Raw genomic sequence first — 12,095 nt, forward strand, 5'->3', positions numbered from 1 at the left:
CTGGCCTGGCCAGCATGGGGGGCAGCAGCCGGCTTCCTACCCTAGCTCCCCACTTCCAAGCTGGGCAAGTCACTGCACTCCCCTGAGCCTCGATTTCCTCCTCTGTGCAATGGGGAGGCGCCAGCACCTATGTCAGAGGGCGGGAGTGATCTCCCAGAGAGATTTCCATGAAGCCCTAGCGAAGGGCGGCTGGCAGCAGTCAAGAGCAGCAGGTCACTTCTTTTACAATTATGGCTACTGCTCTGAGGTGAGTTGACTGCATGAAGCCCATGGAAGGAGCAGTACTTGACCGTGGTTATTCCCAGTTAAGCTTCTCCCCCAGCGATTTTCAACTGGTGTGCCACAAGAATTTTAAAGACATGCAACACCTGACGATTAAATCAGGAGCACCGACCTCTTTTCCTTTAGATGGTCAAATAAAAAAACGTAACAGCCAACACAACAATAGCTGTCTGGTGTGAAAAAATCAGAATTATACCTACATTTTTCGTCAGATGTGCAAAAAAGATATTTTTGGTGTGCTGCAGCCTTTTAGTAATTATATGTGCCACAAAATGAAAAAGGTTGAAAATCGCTGTTCTGCACTATTACCTCAAAATTGTAAAGTACAACATCCTAGTCGGAGCATAAAAAAAAGAAAACTCTAGTGGAGACTGACTTAGGGCCTGACCTGCCACACTCCTGACCTCCCCTGACCTCCCTGGAGTCCAGTCCCGTCACTGAGGGCTTATACCAGCCAGGACTGATTTCCCTTAATTGCTTTGAATTTCCTAGCCTAACACTTCCTCCTTTTCTTACCAAGGCTCCAGTGTAAATAGAAAATCGGTCACCTGATGAATAAATATGCGCCAGCAGCCACCCAATGGCAGGTGAAGTGGGGTGTAGATTACAAGCACCTGGGCTTTTAAGACGCCCTGTACTTAAGAAGATTCATTCTTGCCACAAACCTGTACTGAGTGTCTGCGAGGCAAGGCAAGCGCATGCGAGGGCGGGGGGGTGGGGTGGGGGGAGCGCTGCAGATACAAAGAGGAAAGAACTGGCGCTGCTTTCCAGCAGCTCACACTCCAGGGAAGCAGGCCATAGCAGGAATGGTCAGCCACAGCTTGGGTTCAAAGGGCTCTGGTGCAGCTCACCAGGCACCAGCTCCCATGCACTGGGCTCTGAGCCAGGGAGGACTGGGCCCTGTGTTAGAACACAGCCCTTCTGTCAATTAGGGATTCCGGTTCTAATTTGGATTGAATCAGTTAAAGGCAGTGCAGAGGGAGGGAAGTGCTGTGGATCTGCATTTCAGGCAGTGAGGGCAAAAGAGTCGAAGAAAGTGGAGACCCTTTCTTCCTGCAAACATTCTCCCTGTAAAAGTGGTGTACATGTCAGTTCCTGGGGAAGAATGGGGTACCTCAAACAGTCACGAAGAAACTCAGAGTAAATGCAGAGATTTCACACAAAACAGAGGGGACTCCTTCCTATTCCCCGCCCCCCCCCAACTCTTCTCTTGCTCTCTGAACTTGGGGAAAACGTTTGGCATACTTCAGGGCAGCCAAGGCCAGATTTAGCAGACCTGGGTCCTGCCCAGGCCCATTCCTTCCCCCCAGGCTCCTCCCTGGGACTCCAGGGCCTGTGGGAGCCTCAGCCAAAGTCATAGGGGCTTCTGAACACAAAGGGAACTAAACCCAACACCTGGCCACATGCACCTTCTCCAGCAAAACAGTTGAGAAACAAACCTCCATGGAAAGCCCCTTCCACAGATTTTTAAAAGCCCAATAGAAGAAGCCAAGACATTTTGCCCTCTCCTCCTTAGGCACCCCGATGTCTCCCCACCCCCAGATCCACAGATACCCTAACTTCCACAGGAACTGTGTCAACGCCTGGCAAAGATGAAACTCTGAAAGGAATGAAGGGAAAATAAAAAACTGCTCATTCCTAGAACAAGGTCGCACGCAGATCTACCTTCCAGACCTGCAGGTCACGTGTCCCCGCAGGGGCAGGCCAGGTGAGTTACTCCTGGGCCGCGGGGGCTCGTGCGTGTGCGTGTGTGTGTTGGGAGCGAGGCGCGGGTGACCAGCGCTGCGGCGGGTAGAGCTCCAGGGATCACCAAGTCCCCCATCTCCATCGCTAGAAACCCCTGGCTCGACAGCTTCCCTTTAGACTACGTGTAATTATTTTTAAGGTTTCCAAGTCCAAATAAGGTGAATTCAAGAGAGGTTTCCCCACCCCACCCCCCTGCTGTCACCCACTCCGCTCCCCTTCGGGCTGCAAGCACGACTTGCCCCGAAACAGAAAGTTACTGGGCAGGCTTCTGTCAGCGCACAAGGAGGTCAGGAAAACAGGAAGCCACGCCAACCACCCTCCCGAGCTTCCCCCGGCCCCCTCCTCCGACCTCGGCAGGCACAGAACCTTCCAGGGAATCCCGGGCAGGAAGGGGGGCGTGGGGGCGGGCTCCGTCAAGCTCCCGCAGAGACCGCGCACGGGGCTGGGTGGAGGGAGAGGAAAATAAGACCCAGGACTGAGGACTGGGGGAGGGCGCACGCCACCCGATCGCGTCAGCTTGCTGGAAAGTAACTTCACACCCGGTGCTTAATTCACCTCGCAAGGCTTGAGTGCCTCCGCCGCTCGCTGCGCCGCCACCGCCGCGGAGCCGGCTCCGGGCAGACAAAAGGAACCAGACGCGCAACCCCCGGAGGCGGCGGCGCGGTGGGGGTGGCGGGTGGTGGGCGCTCCCCGCCGCACGTAGCACACACACCACCGGCTGGACGGCTGCTGGAGCAGCCGGGGCCGCGCGCGCTGGCCCGCGAGGGGCTCAGTGGACCCACTGAGCTAATCCACGCTGAGGGGAGTCGGGTGGGGTGGCGACCCGGGATCCGCCGGCGCCGCGCAGGACCCGGGGAGGCGCACAGCTCACTTACCTGGTAAGTAATACAGAGGTGGCTTCAATCCAAACATGATTCAAATTAGAATTCCATAGTGGTCAGAGAGGGATGAAGAAGGGAGAAAAAGAACCCTTAAAACCCAGCAATGAGACAAAAAGCACCGTCCAAGCCACGGTGCTCAAAAATGTCCAAAACAATAAAAGGCGAAAGAGCGATCCCGACAGCGACGAAAAAGAAATCAGTTTCTCTTTTTTTCTCCCTCCCTAAAATGATCAAAGGCTTCCAATCGGCCAGCGCCCCGGTAATTTCGGCCACCTTGGCCCTGGCAAATCCACAATGAGGTAATTGACGACCAAGGACGGGCCGGAGCCTCCACGGCTGCCCGGTGTCTTCGCCGCGTGTGTATTTTCTGCCTTTTGGACTTGAGATGCAAATAAAAAAAGGAGGGGGGCGCACGGCGGAGGGAAGCAGGCGGGAGAACGAAGAGGAGTGCGAGAAAAATAAAGGGGGGAGTGAGGGTGATGAAATTGGGGGGTAAAGATCTTCAGGGATTACTCATTTGAAAGAAAAATGAGAGAGAAAAAAAGCAGCCCCCAAGACTGCGAGTAGCAATCTCTCTTCCATTCAGCCATTTGAATGTCAAGGGCGAGGGTCAAGGGACCTGTTTCCAACAGGGTTTCACGTTCAGAACCAGAAGGAAAAAGGAAGGGGGGGGGTGGGCAGAAGGGGGTATCTCTTGTTGCCAAGGAGAAATCGGCTTTGTTTTCGTTTCCCCTTAGCTACTGGGTGAGGAGGGGCGGGGGAAGAGGAGGAGGGGGCAAGCTCGAGAGGGGAGAGGAGAAAATTAATACCCAAACAGCCAAGAAGTACCGAGGGGAAGATTTCTTCTCGTAAATAAAAGAGGCAGCGATTGCAAACAAGTCTCAGGCAAGAGAAAGCAGGCCGGAGAGCCGACTCCCCTCCCCCTCCCGACCCTCCTTTTTGGTTATCTCCTTGGCCCTGCGTCCCACCACTGACTCAGAGGGCAGGGGGGGCGGGGAGTAGGAAATTTGCGGGGGGCACGGGCGCCCAGGCAGAAGGAGCAGGAGAGTGGGGAGGCAAGAGCGCACGGCGGTGGAGAGCCCCTCGATCAATTTTCATGCAAGAATCATTATCGGTAAATTGGAAAGCTGGCTGCCTGACAGCAGATTTGTCTCCCCTAATGAAAGCGAAAGGGTAGGGGCGCAGCGGCGGGTGGTTGCAAGCGGCGGCGGCTCCTTCCGTCTCTACGCGGCATCTTCCAAGAGCTCCATGCTTCGCAGGGCGATAATAATAGTTTCACTTGCGAGCTTCCCCCCGCGCGGCCGCTGAGACGCTCAGCAGACCGGGATCCGGACACAGAGAGCAGGCCTCCACTCTCCCAAGCCCGGAGAGGGTGCTGCTGCTGCTGGCAGCGGTGTGCTCCCCTCTGCCCTAAAGGGTGGGCCGCTTGTAAACAGTGGGCGGCTGCGGGCGCCGCTGGTTCCCCCACCGGCTGCCCAATTCCGCGCTCTGGCTGCCCGCCCGCCCGCCCGTCCTCCCTCCTTCACCACCCACGTCTGACAGCTGCGGGAGCGGGCAGTTCACTCGCCGCCAGGGCCTGAAAGAGGATCCCCAAACCCTGCGGGGGGCTTAGGCCCGCTTTTTGTGAAACCCACAAGGGGCAGCGGGCCTTCGGAAACGCACACACCGGCGGACCAGGGGGTGAGCTTCTAAGGCCAGTGGTTTCTCACCTTTTCCTCTCACCCTTCGCTCCACACCCCACCCCTTAAAAATCCCTGTTGCAAGTGTAATCAAATGCTTGATACCATCTCCCACACTCTCTCTGCACTGGTGCATTATCAGATCCGGGAAGGCATGCTTCCAGGCAAATAGACCTAATAAATGCTATTACTGGGATTCTGCAAGCCCCGGCTGCACCATAGTAACGAGAGCCCTGGCTAATTTGGTTTAAGAAAACGATCAACTGCACAGAGTGTTTGAGTGTGGAACCTGTATCTCTCCTCCCCACGCCGCCTCTCTTTCACACCAGTTCAAGAAGGCCCCATGTGATAATTCCCCAAATCGAAGGGGAAAAAACCCTGCCGCCAAACGCCAAACCACATCCTGTGCGCTCATTGTCCAGCCCAGCGATTTTAAAGAGACAGGATCCACTTACCCACACCCGGTGCGCGCGCGCGCGCACACACACACACACACACACTTAAACGGTCGCTGCAAAGCCGTCTCTTGATATAACAATTTATTTTCAAGCCCTTTTATTTTCTGAAGGGCCCCTATGTGACACAACCAGAGGAATAGGGACTCAGTGACACTAAGGGGGTCACCTTTTGACTCCAGATAAAATCATCATGGTTGAGGAGCAGACCTGAACCAGCAGGTAAACGCGTGGCGGGGCACCGCGGCCACGCCGAGCTTGGGTTCCTGCCAATACTTCCCAGCCACTGCGTAAATCAGAGGTCCCCAAGTAACAGCCCGGGGTCCCTGCTAAACGCGGCGGCTTCAGATGGCAACTGAATTCCCGGAATATGATACTCTAGAGTTCCGGAGAGTAAACTGTAGGAGATGGGGGGAATCCGGGGTGCCTTCTGACACCCCCATGCCACTCAACCCTCGCCCCAAGCCTGAACAATCTTAAATGGGCTGGGAGGAGCGTTGGGAGCCAAAGGAGTAGTGGCGGTCCACCCTGCCACCAACGAGGACTGGGTCGCCCGGGGGTGCGAGAAGCACCTTCTAACCCCCACCCTGCCCCTGCTGCGCCCCTCCCGGCATCCCCTCTCCGCAGGCCGCGGAGCGCTCGCGGGTGCCCTGGAAGACGCAGGGGCTGCTCGGGGCCGCCCGCGCCCGCCTCCAGCATCTGGCCGCTCCGCCCCGCTCTGACCCCGGAGGTCGTGCCCGGCCCTCAGCGGCGGCGGCCCTTTGTTTCCGGGGCTTCGTGGCGGCGCGCTCAGCGCTGCCCGCACCTCCCACTGCGCCGGTCGCGGGCAGCTGCCTCCCGAGGTAGACTGCAGCCGGTGCGGCAGATCGAGGTCCGGTACCTACCCGCCCACCCCTACCCTGACCGGTCTCTACTTCAACCCCGCTTTCTCCTCCCACGCATTTATCTCCCACTTATCGCCCGCATACTTGATAATCTGTGCCCCTGTGGGAGTGGGGGGGGGGCACCGGGGCGCGCAGCTGACGACCAGGGTGAACTTCGGCCCACCCCACTAATCCCTCCTAAGCTTGGAAACCTCTGCTCCTACTTACAGGGGGGAAAAAACTACTATTTTTTAAGGATCCTAAACTATCAGTTTCTGTTGTCATTCTTTTATTGGTTTTTAATTCTCCGGGATTACATGAACAACAGTAGTAATTAATACTCAACCTTCCTCTACTGTATATGCTAATGGCAGGAGCCATAAAAATTAATTTGCAAACATGTCATTACACAATAGCTGTACAGGCAATAAGCCTGTAATTATGGGCCAATCACAGGCAGGGTACAGAGGGAGGGTGCTCCCCAATCTGCTGGGCACCCCCTCCCCTGCTAAAGTGGAAAAGATGGTGCCAAAAGGAGCCACCTGTGGGGAATGCACCCAGAGGGGCAGCAGGGTTGGGGGGAGGACCGGGAAAGATGGTAAAGGGGGTCTCTAGCCTTCAGTTCCAATTGACTTGGCTTCTATGCAAGACCTCCTGGAGACAGCAACTCCTGGGCAGTATTGAGATTGTGTGAGGAGAGGCAGCTAGAGCTGCCCAGAGCTCCCAGGCCTGACTCTGTGGGTGAGTGAGAAATAAAAGGAGTGAAAGTGGAAGAACACGGGACCTCACCCTTTGGGCCAGCACTGGCTTACCTTTGCTTCCCTGTCAAAGGCAAACATCTGCCCCCAAAGTATTTGAATGCCTGCATCAAATTATCTCAAAGTGCTCAAGCCAAGCTCTAATTGCTATTAGCCACGCCCTTGGGGAGGAGGCAGAGTGGTTAGATTTTAGTGATACCTAAGTCTCCTTTGGCCCTGGGTCTGGGAGACTGGAAGTAAGTTAGTGATAGTTCCTGGTGACAGGGATGTTTGTAAAGGAGGAAAATAGGAGCTCCACTATGGGAGGGTTAGCGCAGCTCCCAACCCCAGGCCAAAACAGCTGAAAAACATAAAGCCACCCCCGCCGTGCCAAGCAGCCTGCTTAACGGCTGACTCTCCACTGAATGGCTAGGTTGTTGGCCATAACGTGGCTGAACACGGAGCTGGAGGGGTTTTCCCTTTCCCAGTAGCCCTTGTGGCTTGGCTGTAGTTCGGGGGACCCATCACTACAGCCATTCATTCCCAGGGGTGCCACTTCTCCCCTGGGGGTGCCTATGGCCTGGCAGGGGGGGGGAGGGACAGCCAGGCCGGGCCACACGAGGTCCACTGCCCACACCCAGGTGAGAAGGGCAATGCTCTTCCGGGGCTTTCTCCCTGTGGGATTCTGTGTGAGGACAGGGTGTTTCTCTCCGCCCGCTTCTCTCTTAGAACCTGGGCGCCAAATACCTTCTCCTTCTCTCAACTCACCTCTGGTGAAGAGTTGACGTCTGGAAAGGGGCAGGTTGAGAGCCCCCAGTGCCCTTCTCAAGGAGGGGCCACCACTGGGCCAACTCCTCCCCCAGACTCCCTGAGAGACCTCCCCGCCCACACTGCACGTCACCTCAGGATCAGAGGGAAGCTCCGGGCCTTGATCTGGGCAGTGAGAAGGAAAGAAACCCGCTTCATCTCTCGGTGGGAGAACAAACTGGGAGCCGGCTGTGTCGCAGAAGCATGGAGCCCACCAGATCCCAAGCCTGAAGATGCAGGAGGGCCCCTCCTTCCCATCCTTCCCCAGCTGTTCCTTCCAAATGGAGGGGCACCAGACTCCCTCTAGTGGGGCTGCTGCTGCCACAGCACAGAGACGGCCTGTTGGGCCACAGGCATCAGCTGAACACAAAAATAGCCGCCTCGCACATGCTGAGAGCACTGAGGCTGCAGACTGGTCCGGGGTGCGCGGCGGTGGGGCACCGGGCTCCGGCCTGCTGGCACTCTGGTTAGGCCAGGCCGAGACCTCACCTTCTGGAGAGATCACTGCTCCCCGAGGATTCTAGGAAAGGGAGGAGAGGGGAGGCTAGGAGGCCATATGGCTAACCTGAAATGCCCCCTCAGGTCAGCCCCTCCATTTCCCTCTCTAGGATAATCAGGCCAGCTGATGCTTCCTGAGCCCTCAGTCTGTGCCAGTTGCTGTTCTAAGCATTTTCCCCGGATAACTCATTGGATCCTCATGACAGCCCTGTTCAAGGTTATGCTCAGGAATTCCATCTTCTAGCTGAAGCACAGAGAAGTCAAGCACCTTGCCTCAGGACACACAGCCAGTCAGTAGGTGGTAGAGATGGAGTGTGAACCTGAGCAGGTTCCAGTGTCCATGCTCAGAGTCAAACAGATCAGAGTTCAAATTCCAGCCGGGCTCCCACCCACCATGCGGCCTCTGGCAGTGGCAGCACCATTCTGAGCATTAGTTTCCTCAGCTGGAAAACAGGATGCAATCACTGCTTCGTTCCAAAAAGTCTGGGTGTGCAACCCCTGCATTACCTGGCGTAGCCCGAGGGCTCCAGAAATGGAGCTGTAATCACTCCCGTGTTTTGGATAATAGTGGCAGTAACAGCTACCATGGACAAGGCCTCAGCCCACCACTGTTCCGTCCTCCACGCTGCTGCTTCGCCCCACGCGGCAGAGCTGTAATGCCCATCCCCCGTTGCGTACATGAAGACACTGGGGCCTCCAGAAGTAAATCACTGGCCCTGGTTGGGGTAGGTCAGTTGGTTCGAGTGTCGCCCCCATACACCAGGGTTGTCGACTTGAGCCCCGGTCCGGGCACAGATAAGAATAAGCCAATGAATGCATAAACGAGTGGGACGACAAATTGGTGTATCTCTCCCTCTCTCCAAAATCAACAAATAAACATGAAAAAAAGCGAAGTGAGTCACTGGTCCAAGGGCACGTGGGGAGGGGACACACCTGCCCCCTCCTCTCCCCACCCCATCTGGCTCCCGTCCTTAGGTGACTGGACAGTGTGGAATGTTTGAAGGCAAGTCTGAGGTCAGAAAAGGGCAACCTGTCTGGTCACACCTCACAGTGACGTCTGCCTACCCAGGTGTTGTTCCCATCTTTGCATGGCATGTTTACTTTCACTTTCCTGTTACCCAAGGGGCTGCAAGGTGTGCCCCACCAGGGTGTCCTGTCCTGTCTCAGGCCTCCTAGGTCCTCCTCCAACTGCCCTTGTCTAGGGATTGAATGGTGGCCTGCCAAAATGTATGTCCACCTGGAACCTGTGAGTGCGACCTTATTTGGAAATGCTGTCTGGGCAGATATAATTAAGTTAAGGACTGCAATGTGAGATCATTCTGGATTATCAGAAAGAGCCCTAAATGTAGTGACAAGTATCCTTATGGAAAGAGAAAATAGACAAGGGGAAAGGCCACGTGGAAACAGAGACAGAGGTTGGAGTGATATACAGCCACAAGCCAAGGTGTGCATGGAGCTGCCAGGACCCGGGAGAGGCAGGAAGAGTCTCTCCTAGGGCCCTGAGAGGGAGCATGGTGGCCCCACTGACACCTTATTTTGGATTTCTGGCCTCAAGAACAGGGAAAGAATACATTCCTGCTATTTAAAGGGTTAGTTTGTGGCGATTTGTTACAGCAGCCACAGGAAACTAATACACCCTGTCACTTCTGTAAAAATGGAATGCCCTCTGTCCTGCCAACCCGGGGAGGCTGTGGGTGTCATACAAGGCTGGACACCATGGGTCTCACACCAGCTGGATCATTTGCTATAGCAAGGGCTTGGCTGAAGATGAGGTGTCCAGGGTCCCCGGACAGCTGTGTGTTCAGGCCACCTGTCATCTGTGAAGCTGAAGTCAACTTCGGCTTGGGTGAAGCCACTGGGATGGGAGGGCTTTCTGGAGACCCACATTTGCTGTCTGGAGCCTGGACAGCAGTGGTCATCAGGTGTGGCATCTGTGCAAGGAAATGGCCAGACTTGCGGGGTCAACCTATGAACGAGGGGTCCTGCTGGCCTTCTGCGTCCAGCCCTGCCATTATGGGGCCATAATAGTCAACAGCTGGAAGCCCTGGTGGTTGGCTTTTCACCAAATCTGTCCTCCTTTCCTCGTGGGCTCATACCCTGAGTACATTTCTCAGCCTCCCAGGAAGACCTGCGGGCCTGAGAACCGAGTTCTGGCCGAGAGACTGTGGTGGAAGTAACGAGCCACTTCCAGGCCAGGCCCAGGAAAACCTCCTGCATGAACCTCCATTTTCTCCTTCCAGGTCTGGCCACCTGATAGCAGCTTTCAGGATGACCTTGAGTCCATGTATGAAAGATGCAGTACCTCCAACCACCACCCCAAATGTTGAGAGCAGAGGCCCCTGCCCCGGCCCCACACCAGCTGTGTATCATGTGGGCACATGATTGAGAAAGTACTATCTACTGTGTAACTTCTATCGTGTGTATAAAGTGTAGCTCCCGCTATGATGAGCTCTTTGTTACAGCAGCCAGTGTTACTTGCACACACCTATCAGAAGGACCCTTCTTACTGATGCTTATTTAATGCCTAGCGTGGTGCTGGATGCTTTAAGTACTAACTTGGTTCACCCTCACAACAGAACTGAGTCTATTATCCCCACTTTTCAGATGAGCAAACTGAGGTCCAGAAGTAAAATGACTTGCCCAAGGTCACAACTAAGAGGAAAAGCACAGATTTAAACTGAGATCCTATATTTTAAACTGCTTTCTATGGTACACCCCCCCTCATCTCTATCCTGTAGGAGCTGGCAAAGACGCTTTAGCCCAGAAACCCTTTTTAATTAAAAGCAAAACAAACAAACAACCCAGGAGAGGCAAGAACATGGCGTGCTGCAGTCTACACATAGAACTGACCTTCATTTTGGGTCTGGGCTGCCGCTGGTGTGGGCTGCCAGCAAGCTCAGGATTTGGGAACTCTTCGGGATAACGGCTTCACAAGTCAGAAGCAGTGATAAGGTCAAAGTGTCTCCTTCCTGGGGGCTGCACGAATGCCAGAGAAATCAGAGAGAGGTTGAGCCGGGACTGCCAGGGCCACACAGCTCATCGCTGGAAGGGGCCCCTCTGCCTGTCCTTGCATGCCTCCTGGGAGGCTGGCGGCCACTTCTGGAGGCAGTCTTTTCATAATCTCAGACAGCTCCGGTTGGCAAGGTTCTGCTTTATGCGGAGCCAACACAAGCCTGGCACACAGCTGTCGAAAAGCACTGAGCAGGGTCTCCCTGGGGAGGGAAGATCCAGGCATTGATGCGGCTTCCACAATCCTGGACAGGCTAGGCGGCACCTTCTGTGGACACAGTGACAGCCCTTGTGTGGCCTGCCTGCTCTGATCTTGCTCCAGGCCACCGTCCTGCTCTGCTGCCCGGGGGCAAGCCAACTAGGCTTTCTTCCCCCCGCCCGTGCCTGCACAAGGGGCCGGGCAGAGGCCTATTCAAGGGAACAAGGCCTTTGTGAACGGTGCTTCCTGCCGGCTGCTGGTGTCTGCTGGGGAAGAAGTGACCGCAAGGACATAATTGCCCATTTGGGGATGACACACAGATCTCCCTGTCTACCCCTGGGCCTAGCTGCTTTAGGTCTGTGCAGCCCTCTGGCCAACAAGCTGTGGCCCTTAAGAGGTGGCTTCGTGCCTGCTTTTCCTCTCACGCTGGGCACTGGGTTTCGGTGTGACCGAACCAGAGTGGGGAGCCCAGGGCCTCTGTTTACCCTTCCCTGCCTTCTCTTGCAGAGAAATCCTGGGTCCGCCCCGCCACTTGCTTTGCCTGTGCGTCTTCCTTGCCGGCTCACTCTGCTGCCCTGTGTGGCCGAAGAGCTGCCCTTAACTTCTCCCCAGTGGGTCGTGCCTGAACTGAAGGGGTTCCTGACACGTCCCCGATGCAAGATAGTCTCCTCAGAACACAGCGCCTCTGTCCAGTTGTTTCCAAAGCATGGATATGGCACGGATGTCTCGCCCTCAGCAGAATTGACTTTCAGGACCAGGTAATTCTTTGCTGTGCAAACTGCCCTGTGTACTGTGGGATGTTTAGCAGCAACCCTGGCCTTGACCCTGGATGCCAGTAGCACCCCCAGTTGTAACCACACCAATGTCTCCAGCCTGGTCAAACTCCCCTGGAGGCCTGGGGGGGGGGGGGCGGGCAAAATTGCCCCATTAAGAACCACG

At 55.6% G+C, this 12,095-nt stretch overlaps 1 protein-coding gene across 5 annotated transcripts in view; it reads right to left on the bottom strand.

The window, feature by feature from the left end:
- GSE1 (Gse1 coiled-coil protein) overlaps positions 1-12,095 on the bottom strand; it is a 412,599-nt gene that overhangs the window by 107,943 nt on the left and 292,561 nt on the right. For 2 of the 5 annotated variants that reach the window (XM_037040257.1, XM_037040253.1), the window contains exon 1: positions 2,904-4,405. The exons of the other annotated variants lie outside the window; for them this stretch is intronic. In XM_037040257.1, coding sequence (XP_036896152.1) covers positions 2,904-2,940 — 37 coding nt within the window. In that variant the 5' untranslated portion in view covers positions 2,941-4,405. Of the gene's footprint in view, positions 1-2,903; positions 4,406-12,095 lie in introns of those variants that run through there. 5 annotated transcript variants of the gene reach the window in all.

Source organism: Sturnira hondurensis, unplaced genomic scaffold (genome assembly GCF_014824575.4).
Source record: "Sturnira hondurensis isolate 20B ecotype Veracruz unplaced genomic scaffold, ASM1482457v3 Scaffold0002597, whole genome shotgun sequence".
Lineage (NCBI taxonomy): Eukaryota > Metazoa > Chordata > Mammalia > Chiroptera > Phyllostomidae > Sturnira > Sturnira hondurensis.